We start from the raw sequence: 23,798 nt of genomic DNA, 5'->3' as shown, positions 1-23,798 counted from the left end.
CGTATCCGTCATCTTCTCTGTACTGTGTTCTTGGAAAGCTGTGTGTTAATTAGATCAGTTTTCTGATCGTTGGTTCAGGTTGCTTTTGGTGATTACCTTGAATAGTCTCAGACTCACCCAACTTAAAGATTGTTTTTCAGAGCTGGAGAGGTGCAGGTCTCTGAAGGAGAAAACCACTCTTTCACTTAGTGAGGGAGGAGAACAATGCACAGGCAAGCTGCCTTACAGTAACTGAAGCACAGTGCTTCACCTGTGGCTTACCTGCACTTACATCCTCTCACTCCTTGTCCCACTTCTGTCCGGTCTGAGTGACAGACTGAAAGTCCATTCTCTGCAGTGCGTTTGACTGGGCTCAGTGTCATTAGTGCTTCCTCTAGACTTTCCTCAATTTGCTGTTGACTTCAGTGTTGAGGGAGATGCTAATACTTTGAAGCAAAATAGCTTCAAATGCCATACTGGAGGCACAGATAACAGAACATTTGCATTTATCTGTTTGCCTCCTGGACTTGATTATGTATATCCTGTCTCTGTCAGATCAGAGAGTACGAGACAGCCAGGTTATTCATGAATGAACAAAGTTTTCTGATAAGCTTTCTTCCAGTGAACAGAACCACTCAACATTTACCTCTTCAAAGTGGTCCTGTGGATGTAAAAATCTCAGCAGTGGAGGCAAGCCCCTTCCCACCTGTCAAATCAAACACAGGCCCCCCAGCTGCCCTGCTGTCCGTCCCTCCAGGCAGGCCATTGCAAATTTACTCTGACTGCTTTGAACAGGAGGATTGCATGTAGCATTCAAGGGAGCAAGGCTCTGGGATGTGAAATCTGCAGAGCTCTAGTTACATGAGGTTATGACCTAATTTTGTGGACCGGGTCAGGAGTCTTCTGAACTCGGTAATCCTGATGATGGGTAGCACTATTTAAAGTGCTTGGCAAAAGAGTGAAACACTTAACACGTGTGTAAGATTTCACCAGGTCTTTGCTCTTTTGTGTCATCTTTTTGTGGATTTTGTTTCTCAGCGAGGTGTTTTGAAGTGGTTTTAGGGCAGCTTACCAGAGAATTGGAAGGAGGAGTCAGTTGGAAGAGTAATTGTTTTTCACGTGTGGTCTAAATCAGATCTGCACAAGCCCAGTAACCAGCAGGATTGCCTTTTCTGTCCTAGTGTGCCTTGCCTGGAAAAAAAAAGTGGTTTCTCAGGTTGTGCCTGTGAGTGGCCAGGGGCTGTGTGTGGCTTCATGTTCACATGCAGCGAGAGGCACTGCTGCCTCGCTTCGGAATGAGAAAATTACAGCATATAACCTTGCGTGCCTACAGTGTCTCCAGACTAATCACAGCCTCTACAAACGCTTGAGTCCAGCCCAGAGAGAAACTAGGTTAACGCATGGAATCCTTTGGAGACCATTTCAAGAGAGTCGCTGGAAATTTTAGTGCAGTCTTAGCCAGTGCTGCCACTGATAAACTTCTGTAAGTGCTGAGTGTCAAAAGACAGTCTTATAGTAAGGCAGGCAGAAATGCTGTTTCCCAAATTGCTACCAGTCCCCAGTTAAACTGAACAGCCAGCCAAAGTTAGTGCTATCCCTGCTGCCCCGGCTTCTGCTCCTGTGTGAGTGTGAATTGCATCACTGTGGTGATAGCTGGCTGTGCAGTGTGCCAGCCTTCATCATCTGGAACACCATCTACAGCCTCACTAAGGGGTATTGAGGCTGCAAACAGCTTAAGGGAGAGCTGCTCAGAAAGCATGTTTTCTTCTACATACTGCTGTTACTGCCTTCCCTGTCCAGCTGTCCTTGTACAAAGCTGGTCGTGTCCAAGTAGGACACATTTGTGTGTGTGTGTTAGAGCATGTACAGGGGGAGCTAGGAAAAGCTGGCTGTTATAGAGGGGGTTCTGATGCTTTCTAATTAAGTTCATAATAATGATAGGCTATGAATTAGAAAATAGAAGTAAAAATGGTATTTGCATTTTGCACAAAAATATGGGGATGTTTGTTTTTGGGAGGGGGTATGAGGAGAATACTGGGAGTAGAGTGAGATGTGAGTGCATTTTTTTTTTTTCTCATGTCAGGAGATGTAACATCTTTCCTGTTTTTCCAACAGGATTATCACAAAATAATAAAAAACCCCATGGACATGGGCACTATCAAGAAACGCCTGGAACATAACTATTACTGGAGTGCCAGTGAATGTATGCAGGATTTCAACACCATGTTTACAAATTGTTATATTTATAACAAGGTAAAAAGCCTAGACAAGCACCTAGCTGGGGCACTGCCTAGGAAAAAAACACAGTTGTTACAGCACAAGTTTTAAACAGGGCATCTCTTCTGTGCTGCAGGCCCTCCTCGCAAGGATTCAAGATGCTACCAGTTGGAACTGCATTACTTGAAATGCACAGAGCTGTCTTTCTGCCTTATCTTTTTTCCCTTGCTGTAGTTAAAATGGCTAATGTGCCTTATAATTATATATTTCTGTTTTGGAGTTGCATAGCAAGTTTTGATTCCTTTTATTTTCATTTAGGAGTTCTTCAGGATGAGCTGAAGTTTGTGTAATACTCTGCAGGTGTTTTGTGGGCTATTAATGCTGTGTTGCACTGGTTGTTTAGCAGTAAACAGTGTCTCCTGCAGAGAGCAATTCAGTAAGCTGCATAACTCTGTCCTCTGCTGTATCTCATTCATACTTATACATCTTTGAACTGCCTATTAATGTTTTGGATTTGTCTTACTTGCTACTTCGTTAGGTTGTTAAAAGCTGGTATTCTTTGTTGCAATGGTTTGTCATCACTGACCCATGTTGGAAAGCAGGTTGAAATAAACAAGTTAATTAGTTTGAACCACAGGCTATATGTTTACACTTTTCTCTGGGACCTGTTGGCAAGCAGGGAGGATGGCTCATCTGTTCCAGTTTTCTGCTTCCACACTGATGCTAGTTATCGGGCTTCTGCTGGAAGTCCTGATGTTCTCTGGATGCAGTGCATTTAAAGGCTGTGATTCTTACATTCTGGACTGGATTAGAAGAGCAGGAGAGTTGCATGCAAGGAGAGAAAAGAGCTAATCTGTTTATTGTCGGGGAGTTGGATGCCATCATTTATTTGAATGGCGGCATCATTGGGGATTTCAGAGTGTGATCTTGTACCTTTTCCTTCTGATGTGTGGATGACACAGCTCAGGCTTGTCTTCTTCCTGCAGCCCACAGATGACATCGTCCTTATGGCCCAAGCCCTTGAGAAGATATTTCTGCAGAAGGTTGCTCAGATGCCTCAGGAGGAAGTCGAATTATTACCCCCAGTTCCTAAAGGCAAAGGTCGTAAACCATCAGTGGGCACACAGAGTGCAGGTATTTCCCTGATATGGTGTCAGTAAATGTTACAAGCCTGTTGCTAAGGTCTGACCCATGTTCCAAGCTGCGTGACTTTGCAGATGGTGAGGAGTCTGGGAAAGGAGTTGTGCAGCCTAACAGAGCAATGGAGTGAGAGATGGCTAGATAATGTTCGCCCAGTGTTTCAGATCTTGTCTTACTGCCACTCTCTGTTTGTATGAATATCTGTGTTGTATCCATCTGCACAGCACATGACTGGGGGAGGGCAGTGCTGTTGCTTTCTGTATGCAAAGAAGAAACCAAGGCAAAGAGAGCCGAGGGAGGTAGACGTGTGCAGGTGTGCTGCATTGTGCTTGCATTGGACTGGCCTCAAGCTCACGATAGGAAGCCTTAGGTCAGTGATTGATTCTCCAGTTCTTGCTGGAGCCTGAGTAACAGCACCAGGCAAATCTCACTTGGTGTCCTATGTGCTCTCCCTTGAATTGGGGACCAATGTGGCCTCGAATTGAGGACCAATTTTCCCAACCCCCTGACTGCCCGGTACAGCAGCACCACTGCCGCTTTGTTCCCCGTGTCTTGTAACCGTCGGTACATCACAGTGTGTTTTCACTTTGTCCTTTGAAAGGAGCACAGCAAGCAGTGGCCGTGTCTTCTGTCTCCCCGCCGGCCCCGTTCCAGAGCGTCCCTCCAGCCGTGTCCCAGACGCCCGTCATCGCTGCCACCCCTGTGCCAACCATCACTGCTAATGTCCCACCTGTCACTGCCCCACCTGCCGCTGCTCCCCCTCCTCCTGCTGCTCCAATAATGCCCGTGGTTCCTCCTACGCCGCCGGTAGTCAAGGTAAACAGAACTCTACCTCTTCCTCTTCACGAAGCAGTATTGCTAAGCAGTGCTTTAATTTCATCCCCTCGTTGCTGGTTAAGTGCAGTATTTCTCTTTGCGTTTGACTCCTTGCTTCTCTGGCCATCGTTGTCCCTTTGGGATGTGCTCAGACGAGTGCTTGCTGGTTGGGTTTGAGTGGGTTTGGCAAAGTTTTGCCAGTTTTACCACAGCCCAACTCAGGTGGTGTTGACTATAATTGCTCCAACTCAATTACAAGCTCTTATCTGACCACAGCCTTAGCCAGTGCTGATGCCCCATGAATCAGAAGGCTGTTAGAGACTTCTCCCATTTTGATCTTTATTACCCAAAGCATCTTTTCCCTCCAACTGAATCTGTGATTTTTCCTGGGACTGTTCCTTTAAGATTTGCACACTCCAGCACGAGGAGTGTTTCTCTCTGCTGTAAACCAGTTCAAGACAAGCCTGCCACTCCAGCTGGAGGAGGTTGGTGTTGCCTGCAGGTTTTGGGTACATTAATTTTGTCTTCCTTACTGAGTAACCTTCTGGGAGGTGTCAATGGTGTTTTGCTATGTTAATTTACGTGTAAGTGAAAATGTTGCTTTAAATAATTGGAATTTTCCTAGCAAGCTGTATATTGCTTTAAAAAGAGATAAAAACATACGTTAGATAACATTTTTTTTCTCTAAAATAAGAATTTAAGTGCAGAAGCATTGGCATTCCTGATTTGAGGTTGCATGGGCCAGTAGAGCCACAGAATTTTTTTTCCCTATTTCACAGACTGGGAATTACTTAAGGGTGTTGTAAATCTGATCTCGCAGCTATGCTGTCCTCCTCAGAAGCCTGTTTCATAATGCAATGTCTGACCAAATAAGTTGCTTCTGAGAATCACTTTAGTTTTAAAATTCAAGGATGAACCCAAAAGCAAAAATATGCAAATATGTACTGCAAAGATAATCCTGCTTGGGATTTACTTAAGACTTGCCTTAAATTTCCCTGGGGACCATTTTATTTTATTTTTTTTCCTTCCTTCCTTTTTTTCTTTTTTGTTTCCTCTAGAATTGCTCCTTCATAGGAGCAAAAGAAAGAACTGACTGGACAATAACAGCTTGAATTAACGTGGGATGTGTGTTTTATTTGCTTGAAACGAAATCATTAAATTCTTAACTCTTGTCCATACAAGCAATCTGCCTTAGCACATTCACTAAGTAAAAGGGAGTGAAGGCTCATAGGTCTTTGGTGATTAATATGCTTTGGTTCAGAACTTATAGCCTGATCCTGCCACTGGGGACTCAGACATGTGGTTAAGTTACTGACACTTACTAAGTCACCATGCATCAGCTGAGCTGCAGTAATCGACTGGGCGCACTCCTTTCCTTTGGCAAACATGAGGTAAGAGTCCTTAGTTTAAATCTCAGTGAAATATATAGAGCTTACGTGTTTTGCATCCTGTTTGGGGTTGGGTTGGAGATGTGCAGATGGCTGGTTACTGTGGCTCAGGTGACATGCAGTCATACATCGTGATGTTGTCACTGAATTGCGCGTTGAAGCCTCTAGTCACAAGTCCCACTTATCCCAGTGAAATGATCGCGTTTTCTGTCAGAGGACAGGCAGATCTCAGGAATGAGGATGAATTGTGCTAGGTTTCTACTAGCTCGGTCTGAGAACCGGGCTTGTACTCATCAGCTCTCCCCATTTGCTGTTTCAGAAAAAGGGAGTGAAGCGGAAAGCGGACACCACCACCCCCACCACCTCGGTGATCACTGCCAGCAGGAGCGAGTCCCCCACGCCCCTCTCAGACCCCAAACAGGCCAAAATCATCGCTCGGAGGGAGAGCGGCGGCCGGCCCATCAAACCACCAAAGAAAGACCTCGAGGACGGAGAGGTCCCCCAGCATGCAGGGAAGAAGGGCAAACTGTCTGAGCACCTCAAGTACTGTGACAGCATTCTCAAGGAGATGCTTTCGAAGAAGCACGCAGCCTACGCGTGGCCCTTTTACAAGCCCGTGGATGCAGAGGCCTTGGAATTACATGACTATCACGATATTATCAAACACCCCATGGATCTCAGTACTGTTAAAGTACGTCTACCCTTACCACCTCTCTTGCAGGATATCTCAGCCCTCTGGTTGCAGAGGACTGACTCCTTCTGGTGGGGGAGGGAAGGGACAAGGGTGGAAAATGAAAACCGTTTGGATGTTATCTGGATATTTTTATATTTTGTCTCCTTACCCTCTCATTTTTTTTTTTTCCCCCCGTATCCTGGGATGTCTTTTTTTCTGCCCTACAAAGCAGACTGTATGGCATCCTCTCTTCTTTGTGAATAGTCCAGCTGTTTAAACTCGTGTCATTGGGATTATGTTGCACTCAGAAGAAGAGGTGCTGTATTTCATAGAATTCAATTGATAGTATCCCATTTCCAGAAGCTGCTGCCTGGCTACTTGTTGGCATGATGTGTGGTCTAGATAGGCTTACACTGAGCAATTCCAGCTGGAACGTGAAGATCAACTGGTGCTTAGGTGAGGGGAGGAAATGATGTGATGCTTATGTGGTTCAAGCTTTGCTCTTCAGGACCTTAGCTTAGTGTGGTCCAATATTCAGTATATTTTTCTCAGAAGACAGGGAAGTTTCTCTGAGTCCCTTCTAAATATCTGTGGAGGACAGCTGTGTTACTCTAGTTCCCATCTTATGCTTGTCCATTGGAGTCAGTGTTGGTGGAGATGAGGCTTCCTTCTGTGTGCAGAAAGTTAAGGTGTGTTTGCTGGCTTTCAGGAGCATGCCAGGACGAGCTGTGCACCCAACTTGGCCGCTGTGTGGGATTGTCTCAAAGGCTGACTAAAGAGCAGCTGCATTCCTGGTTCCTTATATGTTCCTTGGCAAGCAGTTAGCAGTGCTCTGGTGTGCCATGCCAGTTGGCTGTGGTGCTGCAATGGTTCTTACTGCAGCTACTCTGTTTTAAGGTGGTGAGAGAATAGTCATCACAGTCTGTGCTGAGGGCTAGATAAAGAGTTAGTGGTGTCTGAGTTATTAACTGCCCTGATACCGTGGTCTTTGGCAAGTTTCCCCACGGCTCTGTGCCTTTGTTTTTCCTACCATAAAATGGAGAGAATAATGCTTAACCTACCTCACAGGGCTGTTGTGAGGGCAGATGTCTGGAAGCTGTTATCTAAGTCCTAATTATTATTGATTGGGTTTTACCCAAGCTTTGCTACAGGCCTGCAGCAATTTCCTTGGAGAGATGAGAATAAGAAGGGTGAGTTGAGCTGCAGGCAAGAAGTGGGAGCCTGAAACAAGTGGTAAAAAGGTGGGATGAGGGCTGAGTTGAACGTAGTAGTTTGGGAAGCTGGAGCTCTTGTGCCTCACTGATACTCTGCTGAGAGAGGAAGATCCCAGGTTTCCATTCTGTTGTGCTCTGAGGTCCTTGGAGAAGACGAAAAGGGGCCGTTTTAGGTCTTCAAACTTGTAAAAGATTGATGCAGAAAGGGTGGGAACAGCGTCTTCTCTTCATCCTTTGTGGGCAGGACGAGGCTTATTTTAAAGCAGGAGAGGCGAGACATTAGGAAACATTTCTGAACATTAAAGGATACTGAACAATACAATTGATTGCTGAGAGAAATAAGATTTTTCTAGCTGCCTTCCCAGCCCTCCAGTCCTGCTGTCTATGACTTCTGATTTGCCATTGTAAATGTGAGGGAAAAAAAAAAAAATTGTTAACAGCTGAATATCTCAAAATGAGTTTATAGCCCAAATATATTCTGTTGCATAATTTTAAAATCTCTTTTCTTTTGTCAAGTTAATTTTTCTTTACAAGAAAGCGCAAAAAAAAAGAAAAAATCCACAGATTAAAATGTTGTTGGGCTATGAAACTGTTGGTTTTGGATGAAAGCAAAGCCTTAGATGCTGAAATGTATTTCACAGGCTGTAATCAGCCATTGAACGTGCCAAACAAATACAGCGTATCAAAAAGGCCTTTCACAAAGTAAGATGTATTTTAGGATAAATGGCCCCTTTCGTTTGAACATATTGTTTTGCTTTGGAATTGGCCTGAGACACTTTTCAAACAAGGCCAGCTCTTCTTCAGACAGGAGAGGCACAAACATAATTCCCTTTCCATCTCTGTGCTGCAGTTTGGAGGATTTTCCTCCTTTATTTTTACCAAGAAAACGAGCTCTCGTGACACAGGTTTGGCAGGCATCTAGCTGTGGTACAGCGGGGTGAGGTGGTGCAGGAGTTCATTGCTCTGTGTGCAGGCCCCTCCGGAGCTGCATCCCTGGAGGTGAAATTCTGCCTCATTCTGAACCAAAGCAGCTGCAGCACTCGTTGCAGTGATTCAAGGTGTTACCAGTATCTGTGGTGGAGCTGTGAAACGTCTGTTGCTTCCACTGGGCAAGTGGGAGTTTTGCTCGGGGTGAGCTGCAGACCCTGGGCCTTCTGCTCTGATGGAGGATGAATCTACCCATCCTGTCTGCTGTGTCTGTCAGGCAGCCCCTTCCCTTCACTGGGGGATGCAGATGCAGCAGGCATACAAAAGGGAGGCCTGCAAGCACTTGGCAAGCGATGAGTTTCTTTAAACTCTTTAAAATGCAAATGAAATCTAGTGTTAACCTTCTTTAAATTTCCTTTTGGAAGGAGTAATTGGAGTTAAGATTTTATATGTGGTAGTAATACATGCATAAAATCAATTAAGTACTAGGAATGCTGTGAATTGTTTTCTAAACCAAGTCATTCAGTCCCAGACAGCAAGAGAAGTGGATGATGGTGAGAGCTGGAAAATGAGAGGATCAAGGTGCAAATATTTAGCCCCTGATGCTTATCCTCACTGCAGTGAGAAAATAGCATTAGGCACAGATTCATAAAAAGCAAATTCTGTATCCATTCTGTATCTCTCAGTTGGACTTTATTAAATCAAGAGTTGCTTTTGTAGCTTAACTCTAAGTGCCTGTCTGGCTGTAGACATCACCAAGAGAAATGAGGCTTTGTGTTAGTCAGACTAGGTGCTAGCCATCTTTTCTGCCTTTTCAGACTTCTGCAGTAAACATACCCAAGCAGCATGGAGAAATTCGTGCTGAGGGTACTCCTTTAGTTGTAACTCTGTTGACTTCTTGTCCTTTTGTCCTTTGCTATACTTACATTTGTTTCTGGTCCAGTAAACATTTTCTAAATGGCTCTCTAACAAACTACGGGCACTGACAGACTTGCAGAGTATTGTTTAAAAACAAAGAAAATAACCCAAATTTAGAATTACGAGAATTTAAACTATTGTGGCACTAGATTAGCTTTAGTTGTCTGGTTTTTGTTTACTTTTTTTTAAAAAAGCAGTGACTCTAAGTGTTCTTTGGAAACTAATAAGCCTGATCAAACTACTGCTCTCCTAGACAAATGTGATTTTGGAAGTTGTTCTGAGTTCTCTCCATGACGCACGTGTCCTCCATGCAGTTGTTACAAATGCCTTTTGTTTATGGCTTTATCTCCCCTTCTCCTTTGGCTTGTTTGCTTGCAGAAAAAGATGGACAGTCGGGAATACCAGGATGCACAAGGTTTTGCAGCAGATATTCGGTTAATGTTCTCTAATTGTTACAAGTACAATCCTCCAGACCACGAAGTGGTAGCCATGGCCAGGAAGCTCCAGGTAAAGGTGTAGCTGAATGCATCTTTCAGGGTCTGTTTAGCTCAGCTATGAGGGGTCCATTCAGAGATCCAAGCATGGATCTGCTCTTGGCATCATCGAGGGTGAGTCAGTGATTCCTTCAGCCCTTGAAAAGAGCCTTTTCATGGCCTCTGCTGCAGAAATGTCATGCTCTGCACGTGGCATAGCCCAATGCCACATCCCACTCTTAAAATTTTACAATCATTGGCATGTAGAATAATGGGAATGCTTTCTTGGGCCACAAAACGTGGAGATTCAGAAAACTTCCCCTGCCAAGTCTTGGATAAGCCTTGAACTTTGCCCCTCAAAAGAGGGGGAGTATCTCCTACTGTGATGATTTCAGTCCATGTCTAGAACGCTCATCATCTTTCATTATTACAGCACCTTATTTAGTGCAGTAAGACCCTGCTCTATGGTAATGTGTCTGCTGTGTTTGAAAGACCAGAATGAGGTCTTCGTGGGTGAGGCTCCTTTGTCACCAGTTTTTCCCTCTCTCTTGTAGGATGTCTTCGAGATGAGGTTTGCAAAGATGCCTGATGAGCCTGCAGAGGCCCCTCCTCCTCCTCCTCCAACAGCACCAGTTGTGAGCAAAAGCACAGAGAGCAGTCACAGCAGTGAGGAGAGCTCTTCTGACTCAGATAGCTCAGACTCCGAAGAAGAGCGAGCGACTCGGCTGGCAGAGCTCCAGGAGCAGGTTACTGTAGTGGCCAAGCTGTGTGTGTGTGTGTGTGTGTGTCTGCAGTAAAAAGGGCTTAGCAGGAAGGAGGATTTAATTTTGTTCTTAAAAATCCCAGCTAGCCTGAGATGCAGCAGGGAGATCACTCCTTCTGCCAGCTCAAAGAGGAAAGCTCTCAGCAGGGAAATAATTAGTGCGTTTTTGATGCGATGTTAATTTTCTTTTGAGATAACCATTCTCAGTGCTGATGCTCTGGGCTTCTTTCTGGGCATCCCAGAGTATTCAACCACCATCAATAGGAGGAGTCTGGGAAGCACTGGGAGATTCATTTAGTATGAGAGCTCAAGAACAACAAAATCTGTCACAAGTTCCTGTGGGAAGTTTTCTGTGTAGTCCAGAGAATAAACTATTTTGACTGTTGTGGTTGCAAGACCATAAGCCATAGCTTTTCTTATTATGCACATGTACAGTGCAAGTTGCTACAGTGGTTGTATGTGCTGCTGTAATATAACCAAGCATTAATAAAGCACCTTATCCAGTGTCTCAGAGCAAGGTAGTAGGAAGCTTAGGAAGTAAACCTAGCATTTCAGAGCCTACATTGTCAGCCTCTTATTTGCCTCTTATGAAGCAAGAATTAAGTTTTCACATCAGTTAGCTTCTGCACACCTGCACTGCATTCTTTAAAGAACTTCAAATCAGAGTTTCCTAAGTTCAGTCTGCAGGCTCACTAACTTTGAGATACACTTATGTGTCCAGGATATGGAAGGAAGAGTATGTGGAGGCAACAATTATCTTGCCTTGATGTCTGATTTATTTTTTCACCATTCTCTTCCAGCTAAAGGCAGTCCACGAGCAGCTAGCTGCGTTGTCACAAGCACCAGTGAACAAACCAAAGAAAAAAAAGAGAAGAAGGAAAAAGAGAAGAAAAAGAAAGACAAAGAGAAGGAAAAGGAAAAGCACAAAGTAAAACCTGAGGAGGAGAAGAAGCCTAAGGTGGCTCAACCACCAAAGCAAACCCAGCAGAAGAAAGCCCCAGCTAAAAAGGCAAACAGCACGACCACAGCTAGCAGGTGAGAGCTTGTCTCCTGCAAACTGCCTTAAGTGGGAGCACAAAGAGCTCTCAGCCCAGTTCTGTCCCTCCTGTTCTGTTGTTCCCTGGTGAAGCTCAGTTGTCAGCATGGTTAACTCACCATCAAATAGTGTCTCCATTACAGACAGCTTCAGGGAGTTTTCGAGTTAGGGCTGGCAGCACAGCCATCACATTTCCACTTTCTGACTCTTTCAGAATCCCTGCCTAGTCACTCTCCGATAAGGTTTTGCCTTTTTACCCAGCCAGCAATAACATGCTATTTTGTTTCTGCCCCCTGCTGCTTCGGCTTGTTGTCATGCCTCACAGCACTAAAATATAATTGGAGTAGAACAGCTTATCTCAGATTTCTGAACTTTTTCAAAAGTTGTGGTGCTGTTCAAGCTCTCTGGCTAGAGGTTCAAAGCCAGAAGCATTGGGATGTTTGTTACAAGGGGAGTAGAAGGAAGAGTTCATTGCTCCTTATATACCCATGAATGTTTCCATGCTTGCCAATCTCCCCAGGCAGCCCAAGAAAGGAGGAAAACAGGCGTCTGCAACCTATGATTCGGATGAGGAGGAGGAAGGCCTGCCCATGACCTATGATGAGAAACGACAGCTCAGCTTGGACATCAACCGCCTGCCTGGGGAGAAGCTGGGCAGAGTGGTGCACATCATCCAGTCACGAGAACCTTCCCTCAGGGACTCCAATCCTGATGAGATAGAAATAGATTTTGAAACCTTGAAGCCCACGACTTTGCGAGAACTGGAGAGATACGTGAAATCTTGTTTACAGAAAAAACAGAGGAAACCATTTTGTAAGTTACCTCTTGGGGCACACGTTCCTTCATGAGCCCTCGGGCTCAGCTTTGGAGTCAGGGCATGTGTGTTGTGTGTTGGGATTCTCATCCAACTGCTGGGTATGTGATGACTGGGACTTCTAGAGATTCTTCATAGCAGAATTTTGTTTTTTTTCCTTCACATATGGCCCTCACAAGGAGACTTGGAGGGTCATTGTATTCCTCTGCAAGACCTGTGTGATATCTTTTAGTGCCTTCTACGTTCTAGATAAGCAATACAGTTTCAGTCTCATTATGTTGTGGGTAACATGCGTATATGTGGAAGGATCAGTTTCTTACCCTGAATAGTTTATCATCTAATTAAGAAGGAAGAAAGTGTCGTTTGAAACCCAAACACCAAGGAAATTAATGAATTGCACACATTTACTTGGGTGAGGTAAGGATTCTGGGTGTGTCTGAGTTGTATGCTTGCCACAAAACTGCTAGTCCTACCTGGCCTGATTACCATATAATAACGTGTCAGATAAGGAGGTGCATGTTAATACACTGGGGAGTGCACTGTGCAGTATGGTACAGGCTTTTCTGTGCTTCAACCACAGAGTGAATTGTAGCCCTTGGACAGTTGAGCCCCAGCTAAATTGCAGTAGCATGGCACTTCCCTGAGATGGTCCTGGCTCGGTCCATCTGTTAAGAGGGAAGTTGTTCTGTTAAGAATATAACACAAAAGCTACTCACAACTCTTGCAGAGCACCTCTGTTTTGTTACCACAGGACTTCTAGGTCATCTGAGCAAAGCTCAGACTTTGACCCTTTTTTTTGCTTTTTACTACGCTGGTTTGATTTCTTCTTTCTCCTCTAAGTCCTTAAATTCTGGAGCAGCTAAGGAAAGCATTTTCCAGAGTTGCTAGGAACTAGAAGCATCCTTTTGCTTTGGAGTGACACAGATGACCCCAGATGTCTGTCTGTCCACTGCTCTGAGCCCACTATGCCCTGAGCTGGTGTGCTCGGTCAGCAGGCACCATGCTGACCTTCCCCAGACTCTCCTGCTCTCTGCTGCCTATTGTGGTGCTCAGTGTTCACAGTCCCTCTTAGGACTTTGCTTTCCAGTTTCCATTTAAAGGGGGGAAAAAAAAAAAAGTTTTTTGAAAGCAGTGTGCAGAAATATAGGCATTTCCTTGCTGGATCAGGCAAAATATCTGGCTCCCATCTGCTGCTGATACTGGCCAACACCTGTGTTCAGTTACTCTTGTGAGTGATATTTCTTCTGCTCAGAAGCATTAGCACTGCTGCTACTCCTCACCATTTCCGTCCTGACCGAGGCAGCTGCATTCCTGTTGTCTGCCAGCCTTTGCTGGTTTTTAATTTGTTTGTTTTGCTTTATATTTAAAGCAACTTAAAGCAATCAATTCTCACGTGAGGTGTCTTGAGTTTTAATGGCAGATGCTTCCTTCTGACAACATTTAATGGCACAGGTTATTTTACAGGGCAGAAAAGCCATGTACCAATTCTGTAATAACAAAATGTGTAACTATTGACCATGTAACTAGCTGGTAAGTAACCTGTAACCACAAGGTTATTACATGGATATTTCTCTCTTCTGAAACACTTTCCAGAAGGCCTCTCTCAAAAGGTGCATATTACAGGATGATGGTGACTGATGATCCAGGCAACTTCATGTGTAGTCCTTTATCTGAGCTGTGTAGTTGCTACGTGGTCACTTGATCTTAGCAGCTTCACTGCAAAGTGTTTGCACAGACTTACGTGCCCTGTAAAATAGCAGTGTCCACTCCTTTCTTCACCGTCAGCAATGCAGTTTCAGAAATTGTGTGTTCCTCTTCCACAGCTGCAAGTGGAAAAAAGCAAGCAGCAAAGTCTAAAGAGGAGTTAGCTCAGGAAAAGAAGAAAGAACTAGAAAAACGGCTACAGGATGTCAGTGGGCAGTTAAACAACAACAAGAAACCTGCAAAGAAAGGTAATGGCTATGGTTCTGTGTGCTGCTGATGCCTGAGAAGTTGTGTGTGCCTTGGGCTTATTTATGGGAGTTCCCCCAGTCTGTGGGGACACAAGTTACTGCTGGGCACCTGAGCTGCTCTTCGGGGTCTGCTCTGATCCCTGTCCTGTTGGAAACTCCTTTTGGTGGTAAACAGGACCTGTCTTAGAGGTGATTCAAACTTGAGAGCAAGATATGCTGCTCGGTTAGTCTCTGCAGGGTTGTTCATACAGTATCACAGTAAACCAGTACCACAGTTCAAACCAGTACCATGCTTAATAGGTGACTTTTCTCCACTGTGGGATTGAAAAAGCCACCTCACAGTGCAGTAGTGTGAAAGATGGGATGAAAGGTTATTCCAGTGCAAAGTGAGCTGCTTCCACCTTGCCCTGGATCACAGCAGGCAGTGAGCACAGCTGCCTGGGCACTCAGTGCCACCTTGCCAGGAGCACTTTACAGCTGTTGGTGGCCATGAAGGTTTGGGCCCTGCATTGGAGCACTGCAGTGTCCTCCACAGGGCTCCAGTGCAGGGCCCAGACTTTCATGGCCACCTGCAGCACTAGAAACCCTGCTGTCCCCCGGGCCGGCCATTGTTCCAGCTGGCAAAGTCAGTGGGTCAATAAACTGACCAGGCAAAACGAAGCCATGAATGAAGCTGTGGATAACAAAAGCCATTGGCAAACCTTCTCTATTGAGAGTTCAGCTCCTTGGAAGTTACCTCTTCGCTGCCTTCTTTCCTGCAGAGAAATCTGGCTCTGCTCCCTCTGGGGGCCCTTCCCGGCTCAGCAGCAGCAGCTCCTCCGAGTCAGGCAGCAGCAGCTCCAGCGGCTCCAGCTCAGACAGCAGCGATTCCGAATGAGCTAAGGACACTTACACAAACAGCACAGAATGGACATCACCCTCACCGATGCTCTGCAGTGTCCCTTTCTCTCCTTAAAGTACTGCTCTTGTTCCACGGTGGTCAGGTGTTTGTTTGTTTGTTTTTCTTCCTCTCTGACTTTTTTTGTTGTGTTTTTTTTTTTTCTTGTTTTGTTTTAATTCAGTGTTATAAAAAGTATCTTCCATTTTTCAGGGGCGCTTTTTTTTATGAATAGGTCGAAGATCTTTGCATGTGCGTGACTAGACTTTATGGCAAGCAGTTCCCTTTGCATAAAGTCTCTAAAATACACTTTTACTGAAGAAATTTGGTTGAAAATGGAAGAACTTGGAACTCTTTGCAGGAGATGACTAGTAGGTTTCTGCAGAGTTTGTAGTACGTCTCCCTTCTGCCCCTTCCTTCTCCCCAAATTGTTCTCTTTTAATAAGCCCACCTGGCTCACGAGGAAAAACAAAATCTTTAAAGAAATCTGTAAAATGGTACTGTATCTAAAAGATGTTAGCTTTTGAACTAGTTGGTGTATTTGTTTATTAGCACTAGTATTCTTAATCTCAAAGTCTACGGTGTGATGAAAATGTCAGATGCTATCATCTTTTTACTTAAAGCAGAAGAAACAAAAAGAAATCTAACGTACTGTGGATTGCTAACATTTTTGTTAATGTTGGTGGAGGCACCTGTTGAGGAAGGTATTTAAGCATGAATTTAATTCTCAGCACGTGAGCGATAGAAATACTTGCACGTGTGATTTCTAGCACTCCAGATCTCCATTTTCCTTGGGAATACGTTGGTAAGAAGGGAGCAAAGGATACTGGAGTTTCTTGGGAATGTTATTTTTAACATCAAATAGATAATTTCCAGGAAATTGACATTTTTCTATGAAAGTTTGTGCTTTAATTGAAAACATCTCCTGGCTGCAAGTACTCAGCTGGGCCTCAAGGAGTGCCTCCCTGCAGAGTGACCAAGAGGAGCCATGTGCTCATTATTAGACACATGCTTAAGTACTTTCTCCATGACAAGCACCTCAGTCTGGGCTTAAAATAAAAGAGCACTCGAGCTCCAGCTGAGGCTGAGCTGGCAGGGGACTCAGAGAGGGACGTTGGTTGTGTGCTTTGTTGGTTGTTTTTGGTTTTGTTTGTTTCTTTCCCACCCTTTGTCTTTGTATCTGCAATGAGCTCCTAGAAAGGGAATGCTACTTCTGTGTCATGCAGGGTGCAGGTTTCCAGGTCCTGAAGTGTTTACCTCAATTATAGTTATAAGGGAAAAAAAAAAAAAAGGGGGAGGGGGAGGGAAGGGTGAGGATGAGGGGAAGACATTTTTTTAAGGCTAGCAATTTCTTACAAGTCAGCCTAATGTTTTCACCTGCACTGCTGCAATACACTCCGTTTTCTCTGTCTCACGTGTATATATGAGTACTTTATTTATTAAACACATTGGTCATTTTAAACTCACTAAAAAATAATAAGACCAGCAGAAATGCAGACTTTTAATATGGTTCAAACCAGATGAAAAAGAACACAGAGATGTTATTTAAATACGCTGGACTTCATACCTCCAGGTGCTACGGTCCAGTCTGTTGTGTGTCTGGTGCTCTGTCATGTCTTGTGTGTTCACTTTGGGTTTTGTTTTCTGTCCTCTCTCTTTTCAATCCAGCCCCTTCTTTCTTGTTTTGTACAGATTTTGAAGACGTGCAGGTAGATGTAATTTCTTAACGGAACACCTTATTTGTTGTCTGTATTATTTCCACGTGTCTTTCCCCTTCTCCATTTTTATTTTATTTTATTTTTTTTGTGAAACAGTGTTGATTTTTCATTTTATAATCCAGTTTTAGGAAAAACAGCAGTTCTGTAACTATATAAAGTTTGTAACCTGAGGGGCAGAAATTTATTGTAAATTCTTAACTTTTTAGCTTTTTATTGTAAAGAAAATATACAGAGTTTAACAGAAAGTTACGCCTTTCCTTCTCCCAGTACCAGCCCCTACGGCTGCATCTCTGCTGTGGGTCAGCCCTAAAACTCACCCTGCTGAGGTCTCCGGTGGTGCAGGTTGCACCGACGTTTATTTCTCACCTAGGTGAGTGGCTGTCAGTCACTTTGTGCCCATCAACTGAGGTCTTGCTGGCTGTACCCAGAGGGTCTAAAGCTGGATGCCACTCAGGTCGCACAGCTGGCACGGCTCTGTCTTTGTGCAGTGACAGTAACACGCTCCCTGGAGTTGGCTGTAGAAAGGAGGTGCCGTTTTCAGCTGAGGGTTGAAAGAAGCTCTGCTGCTGAGAGCATCCTTGTGTCCTTGTGCTGTCGCAGGGTGCTGGGCCCATTGGCAGGAGCCTGGAAGTCTTTGCAGGTGGACTTTCCTTGGTGTTGGGATCAGATGAGCTGTAGGGTGCTCTGATTCTTACTGAAATGAATGATTTTTTTCTTTTCCATTAACAATAAAGTTATTTTTAGTTGCTATATTTTTTTTTTCATTCCACCCTTGCAAGAAAATCTTCCCCTAGACAAATGTTTAGTAATATATTTTCAGAATTGACTACGAGGAGATGTAATATACACCTAATTAAGAGCTTTGTTGCTTGTTTTCATAATGGGCTTGGTTTCCATCTGCGTTTCACCTGTTGTCTAAGATGTGCATTATCCAAACTAACCAGTATTTTAATTAATTGCAACCACTTCAGTACCACGACAGCATGGATAAACAGGCTCCTGGTTTTCCCTGCTGAAATCCTTTCCCATGTGCATTAACTTGAGCTACACCATGGATGTGAGGTGATGGTTGCTGCGGACAGAAGCAGCTCCTATGCAGGGAGCAGCCCACAGGTGGTGGCTTCAGCTTCCACTGAGTGGAAAGCTTTCATGGCAGTGAAGATGTTTCCCACAAAATGGCAGCTTGCAGGAGAAATCCATTCTGACACAACCTTTGTTTCAGGGGAAAAAAGAAAAAAGAAAAGAGTGGTGACTTCGCTGCAAAATGTTGTTCTTAGGATTTCTTTCACTTCCATATTGTTTGTAGCACTTGTTGTCTCCCAGCATGTCATTAGTGATGCTTCTGTATCTGCAGATCAGAGCCTCTCCAGGAAAGAAGAGGTGTTTTCAGTCCATAGTAAGTAGCAGCTGTTAAAATGGAGTTGGAAACTGAAAGAGCAGAACATTTATTTGAGTTGGTCTGGCATGACATGTCAGTAGGATGCCATGAAATCACTTGCAAGTGATCGAATGTATAAATAGTATTTGAAATAACGTTTCCAAACTTCAGAATAAAAACGACTGAAACTTTTGCAACTTTGTTTTCCAGGGGAGATCTCTCTGAAATCAGTATGATTTCATAGGTGCACACACAGGTTTATCGAACCTGCTTTTTCTGACAAGTTCCTTTTTTGAGCAGAGACCCATCAACCAGCATTACTGCACCTTTAAAACCTGGCTGAGCTTTCTCTGATGGTCAGGTCTGTTTTTGGGCAGCCCATCAGATGCAGGCTCAGTGGGCCCAGACCCACACCCCGGGGCTCAGCCCTGCTTTGTCCACTGAGGAGCTCTGTTGGGTACAGCAGCTTTCTGCTGCCCGAACCTCGTCAGTTTTGTACTGCTGTGATTTGAAGCTTTCCTACCTACGGGGTTTGTGGCTGCAGAGCTGATGTTTCGGGGCTCTGTAGCTGTTGGCTGTTTGTAACAGATGCACGCAGCCACCCCAGGCACGTGTGTGCACGTATGTGTGCACGTATGTGTGCAGCTTGGGTACCATGAGCTCTCTTCCCGTGTGCTGTGTGGTGGAAGCAGCCTGCAGTGACCTCATCAGTTCTTCGTTTTGGGGACTCTTAGTTGTCAATTTGTTTTGAGAGGAACAACTTTTTTTTTTTTTTTTAAGTCTGGGGTTGGAGCTTTGGGGGAAGGGATTGGGGCACAGCAAAGAGAAAGCACCACCTTTTTCGTGCTGGATTTTAAGATAGATTCCAACCCACGGGCAGTTCCCACTGCAGGCAAACCTGGGCCGAGGGTTCATTACACGAGCAGCGTTTTCTGCTTGTGAAAACAACGGGATGCATTTTTTTTAAATAAGAAATGGTATTTGCATATCTTTTTAAACGTCATTTTTAAAAGAAAGAAATAAACCAGCAGCTCTAGGGTTTGGCACAGGCCGCTGGGAGCTCATCCCTGCTACTGGCATCACCAATCCAGAAAGATTTGCTGTTTGTATTTTTTTTTTCTTTTTTTTAATATTTAAAAACAAAAGCTGTTACTTTTCTGTATGATGTGCATGCAAATTTACCGTAACTCTCTTTCTTAAAACTTTTTAGTGCCATTTCTAGTATATTCCTGTAAATGTCAGTTACTGAAGAGAAGGAAAAAAAAAAAAAGAAGTCAATGTAAGTAGTTTAGCTTGTTTATTGCAAATTGCTGGCCTCAAACACAACAGAATTTAAGAAGACAGAAGTTAGGAAGTAATCTTTGATGTTACTGGTAATGGACTCTGGTCCTGGGGCATCTGTTTTGTTTTCATAATAAAAAGAAAAACAGTTCTGTGTGTGTGGTTTGTTACCCTCTATCCTCCTCTCTACCTTCCTTCATGTTGCATTTCTCCAGCCGAAAGCCAGCAGGGTTTGGTGCAGTGATCAGCTGCATAGCACTGCTAACGGAGGAGCGTAAACGAACTGCACAGCCCGGTGCTGTGAGCCTGGAGATGTCAGATTGCAGTCCCGCTGCTGCTGCTGCCCTTAGGGGCAATGTGCCTGCAGGGCACAGGAGATGCCGGGCTGCCAGTGTGGCCTGCAGCTCCTCTGCGTGGCAGCTCAGCACCCAATGGGCAAAATGCACCTCTCCTGTGGTGAGAGATTTGGACTGCTTTAATGCAGAGGGGCAGCCCAGGGATGATGTGTGAGAGCTGCATCTGATGGAGGGAAGCTGACCTGCAGTAGGAGAAGTTGAAAACATCACCCACGTTTAATGCTGACTGTTTTGTAGCCCCAAAACCTGGAGGAACCAGAGGGAATTTCCTTACCAGCTCCCCCTGGTGCAGCCGAGACACAGGAGGTGCATTTGGGGAAGGAGGGGCTGCAGCAGTGCTCACACTCAGGGCAGAGTTCTTGGCATTGCTGTACAGTGGCCAAAAACTATTCTGGTTGCTGGAGGTGGTTTTTTCCATTGGCTTTCTCGGATGTGTGCCTGGTGCTTTATTTATACAGAGGGGTTACAGCAGCCAGGATCCAGCAGGGTTAATCTTTCTCTAACCCTGTTCCTGCTCACTGGCTTTAAATGCTCTGATCTGAAAGGTTTCAGCAAACCTGTTTTGCTTTGCTGTTGTATCAGCACAGCTCCGTGCTGACAGTCATTCCTCCAAAGGAAATGCTTTTTCATCCTTGCCTTTATGACCTCCTATGTGGTCACTGCTTCCATCAGTGATCTCCAGCACTTCCCCCTCACCCCAGCAGCTTCTCCCCATGGGCAGGCACTGCTGTCCCCTCCCGAAGCTGAACCTCTGCAACACCAGCAGTAGGGCAGATCCCTCTCTTTGCAGCAGTCTTGTTCTCTTTGCAGACCCTTTAACACTAAACCCCACATCCTTCAGCTTTCCCTTCTAGGTTGTTTCCTCGTGCATTTCCTAGCTGAGCTATTGCTGCATCAGAGCGGCACTGCTTCTCGTGGCTGCAGAGGAGGCTGAGAACAGAACGTGGTGGTGGGGTTGGTTCACACCTCCACTCGCAGTGACAGAGGCTCAGAGCAGCTGGCCTGGCACCGTGCACAGCTGTGCCCTGTTGGGGCTGACTGGGAGTGACAGCAGCTTCTGCGTGCCACAGCGTTGAAGATGCAGAACTAAAAAGCACAGAGCAATGCATTCAAATCATTTTAATGCACTTTATCCAAGAGGCTACAGCAGCATTTTCAACAAGTGCATCTAACACCACTGCTTGCAGCAACGCTCACTTCATAGCAGCCACTCCACGAAGCTACTGTGACTAATGGGGGCTCGGCTGTGGAAAATGCACTCACACCCAGGGACGGAGGGGGAGGACAAGTCACACTTCTCCACGCTGTCATATCCTGGAAGAATGCAGGCACGCACTTCAAGTTTTCATTCATTTGAATTTTGGTTACCAGCCACGTGAACAAAAAAGGACTGATTATACCCAAGATCATCATCATCTTTCTTACTGAAATTAAAAAAATAAATCTATGTGAGTTTGGTTTGTTTTTTTTCTATAAGAAAAGTAAAGGAACAGCGGGCGGTGGGGACGTGCTGCTGTTCTCCCTCATCCTCAGACTGCAGTCAGTGCTCCCTGGGCGCTGTGTGAGCCCATTTCTAGGAGCACCCACCGGGTCCTGCAGCCCAGGCACTGCTCTGCCCAACCCAGCAGCTTCCTGAGTCCAGCTCACGTGCTGAGTTCTGCTTCCCAGGTCGAGCAAACATCATCAGAACATTTCCCAGCTCATCCCGTCGAGCTCAAGTCTGCACAGAGCGACACATAGGTGGGTGAAGCACGGAGCTCCATCTCAGCAGGTTTAGCTTTAAAAGCACACACACACAGCACCAAACACGCACACAGCACCAAACACACACACATGCATTAGTAGTTACGTTACAAACAGCTGCCTGTGGTTTGCAGTGCATCCACTGGGTATGGTCTCAGGGTGACACAGGTGTGTGCTGCTCAGTGCCTTTGTGCTCCAGCATTCAGCACACACGGGAGAGGGGGAGGAGGTTCTTCTTCACTGTGTTAAAATAAAGTGCTTGAACAATATCGAAAGGGAGAGGTTTGAGATAAATACAACAGAATGCCTGATTTTAGGCAGGTAAATGATCCACCTTGAGGTCAACACCAGGTTCTGGTTTGCCTGGAGCTGAGCACTGCTGGATGGGTGTCCAGGCAGGGCTGTGCCTTCAGCCCAGTGCTACACTGCAGTGCTGGGCACGCAATTAACAGCCCTGGTGCTGCTTTGTTTTTAAGAAAGGTTTGGGTGTTTGCTGGGTTGGGTTCTTTACTATGAGAGTGGTGAGGTGCTGGAACAGCTGCCCAGAGAGGCTGTGGATGCCCCATCCTTGGAGGTGTTCAAGGCCAGGTTGGATGGAGCCCTGGGCAGCCTGGTCTAGCATTAAATGTGGAGGTTGGTGGCCCTGCATGTGGCAGGGGGTTGGAGACTCATGATCCTTGAGGTCCCTTCCAACCCTGGCCAATCTGTGATTCTGTGATTCTGTGGTTCTCAGCCTGACCTTGCCTTCCATTGGCTGAATCAAACACTGCCAAACAAGTATGCACACGCCAAATCTACTACAGTGAGAGATGTCATCCAACCAGAATTAGCACATAAATCCATCCAAGCGACTACATGCAACAAAACTGAAATGCTGAGCAACCTTCAGCAGGCTGCTTCCTTCTGCAGCCAACCTCTGCCTGCAGGCAGCACCCAACGAGTGCCCTCCAGGAGCTGTGTGCTGCTTTCTTCCTACAGAAGGACTCTGCTGCACTGGCTCCAAAAGTGCCACCTGTCATTTGTTTCTATAACACCAAACTGGCACCAGAAAGGGCACTTTGCTGCGAAACTGCAGTGCGCCTTTCCTGCTCAGTGTTTTGAAGGCTGAGACGAGTTCTCAACGCGCTCCATCCACGTGGTCCAGCTGGGCACTGCCAGCTCTCACATCCTGAGCAAGACAGTTTGCAACCCAACATGGGATGCCACCGACAGCAACAGAAACCTCCAGCAGCAGCTCAGACCCACCCCATGCGCTGCTTTGGACACAGCCTTGTGGTTGTGCAAACCTGCTTCGCGTCCACGTGCAGATCCCTGACACAAAATTACATGATAGCACAGAACTTGGACTGCCCAGTGTCCCTGGAGACGTCCAGCTTGTTCTTGTCCCGCACCAGGATGGCCTCATTGCCGTACTGTGAGTACCACATGCTGCGGCTGCGGCTCAGATACGTGTTGGGGGGGGCCGACTCCAACTTCTGCTGCTGCTGCTGCCAGATGAGCAGAGAGGTGTCCCGGTACCGCAGCCTCGCGTAGCCCTCGGACAAGGCTTTTTCAGGCAGGGGCACCCGCCCGTTCATTACTTTCTCACTCATCTGTCCAAGGGCACCTTCAGAGATGAGAACTTCCTCCCGAAATACACCCCGTCGGGTCGGAGCGGCTCGGCTGCAGCGCTGCGCTCAGAGCTGAGCATCCCAGGGACGCAGCCGGTGCCGGGCCGGCTCGGGGCAGGGGATGCGCGGACTCAGCGCTCCCTGCGGGCAGCCCGGCCTCGCCGGAGGGACACGCGGGGCCTTCCCGCAGCTCACCCAACGGGCGACATCGCGGCGCGGTTCGGCTGGCAGTGCCTTCGTGTCCCGATGCCCTCCGAGCAGCTCTGCGTGCGGTGTCGGCGGGTTGCGGGCTGTCCCTCGGATGGGGCGAAGCGGAGCGGCCAAGGCGCGTGGACCCCCCACACCACCCCACCCCGTGCTGCAAGCGGACGGACGGACGGACGGACAGCGTTCCGCAGATCACGCATCCATCGCTGCAGGCCGAAACGCCGCTCCGGGTCTCTCGCCGCCCATCGATCTCCTTCCTCCTCGCTTCGCCGCTTCAACCTGGGGGGGGGCACAGCGAGGGGTCACGGCGAGGCCCAC

General features: G+C 46.1%; 2 protein-coding genes and 1 long non-coding RNA gene across 4 annotated transcripts in view; 1 reads left to right on the top strand and 2 right to left on the bottom strand.

Annotated features, from left to right (window-relative positions):
- The window catches only part of BRD3 (bromodomain containing 3), a 35,360-nt gene extending 15,645 nt beyond the window's left edge, over positions 1-19,715 (top strand). Inside the window, 11 exon segments of the mRNA XM_010720983.3 lie at positions 2,095-2,232; positions 3,183-3,330; positions 3,938-4,152; positions 5,860-6,231; positions 9,651-9,779; positions 10,300-10,491; positions 11,309-11,366; positions 11,369-11,543; positions 12,065-12,357; positions 14,182-14,310; positions 15,072-19,715. Coding sequence (XP_010719285.1) covers positions 2,095-2,232; positions 3,183-3,330; positions 3,938-4,152; positions 5,860-6,231; positions 9,651-9,779; positions 10,300-10,491; positions 11,309-11,366; positions 11,369-11,543; positions 12,065-12,357; positions 14,182-14,310; positions 15,072-15,187 — 1,965 coding nt within the window. The 3' untranslated portion in view covers positions 15,188-19,715.
- Positions 5-4,150, bottom strand: LOC109370488. 2 transcript variants are annotated; one of them, XR_004161672.1, is made up of 4 exons: positions 4,067-4,150; positions 3,130-3,285; positions 2,862-2,999; positions 5-1,170 (listed from the first exon to the last, which is right to left on the bottom strand). It is a non-coding gene; the product is annotated as an uncharacterized LOC109370488 (long non-coding RNA). The 2 variants fall into 2 exon arrangements; XR_004161671.1 differs by lacking the exon at positions 5-1,170 and having other exon boundaries at positions 2,620-2,999.
- A 2,602-nt stretch (positions 19,716-22,317) lies between the features above and the next one.
- BRD3OS (BRD3 opposite strand) lies at positions 22,318-23,798 on the bottom strand. Its single transcript, XM_031556224.1, has one exon. It carries the CDS (start codon positions 23,253-23,255, stop codon positions 22,986-22,988), a length of 270 nt encoding a protein of 89 aa, XP_031412084.1. The 5' UTR covers positions 23,256-23,798; the 3' UTR covers positions 22,318-22,985.

Source organism: Meleagris gallopavo, chromosome 19 (assembly GCF_000146605.3).
Source record: "Meleagris gallopavo isolate NT-WF06-2002-E0010 breed Aviagen turkey brand Nicholas breeding stock chromosome 19, Turkey_5.1, whole genome shotgun sequence".
NCBI lineage: Eukaryota > Metazoa > Chordata > Aves > Galliformes > Phasianidae > Meleagris > Meleagris gallopavo.
Note: the sequence above shows the minus strand (reverse complement) of the source record. Positions and strands in the feature narration are given on the sequence as shown.

Excerpts from the sequence above, each read along its gene's own strand:
- BRD3OS (XM_031556224.1), bottom strand. The coding sequence starts at position 23,255 with ATGAGTGAGAAAGTAATGAACGGGCGGGTGCCCCTGCCTGAAAAAGCC.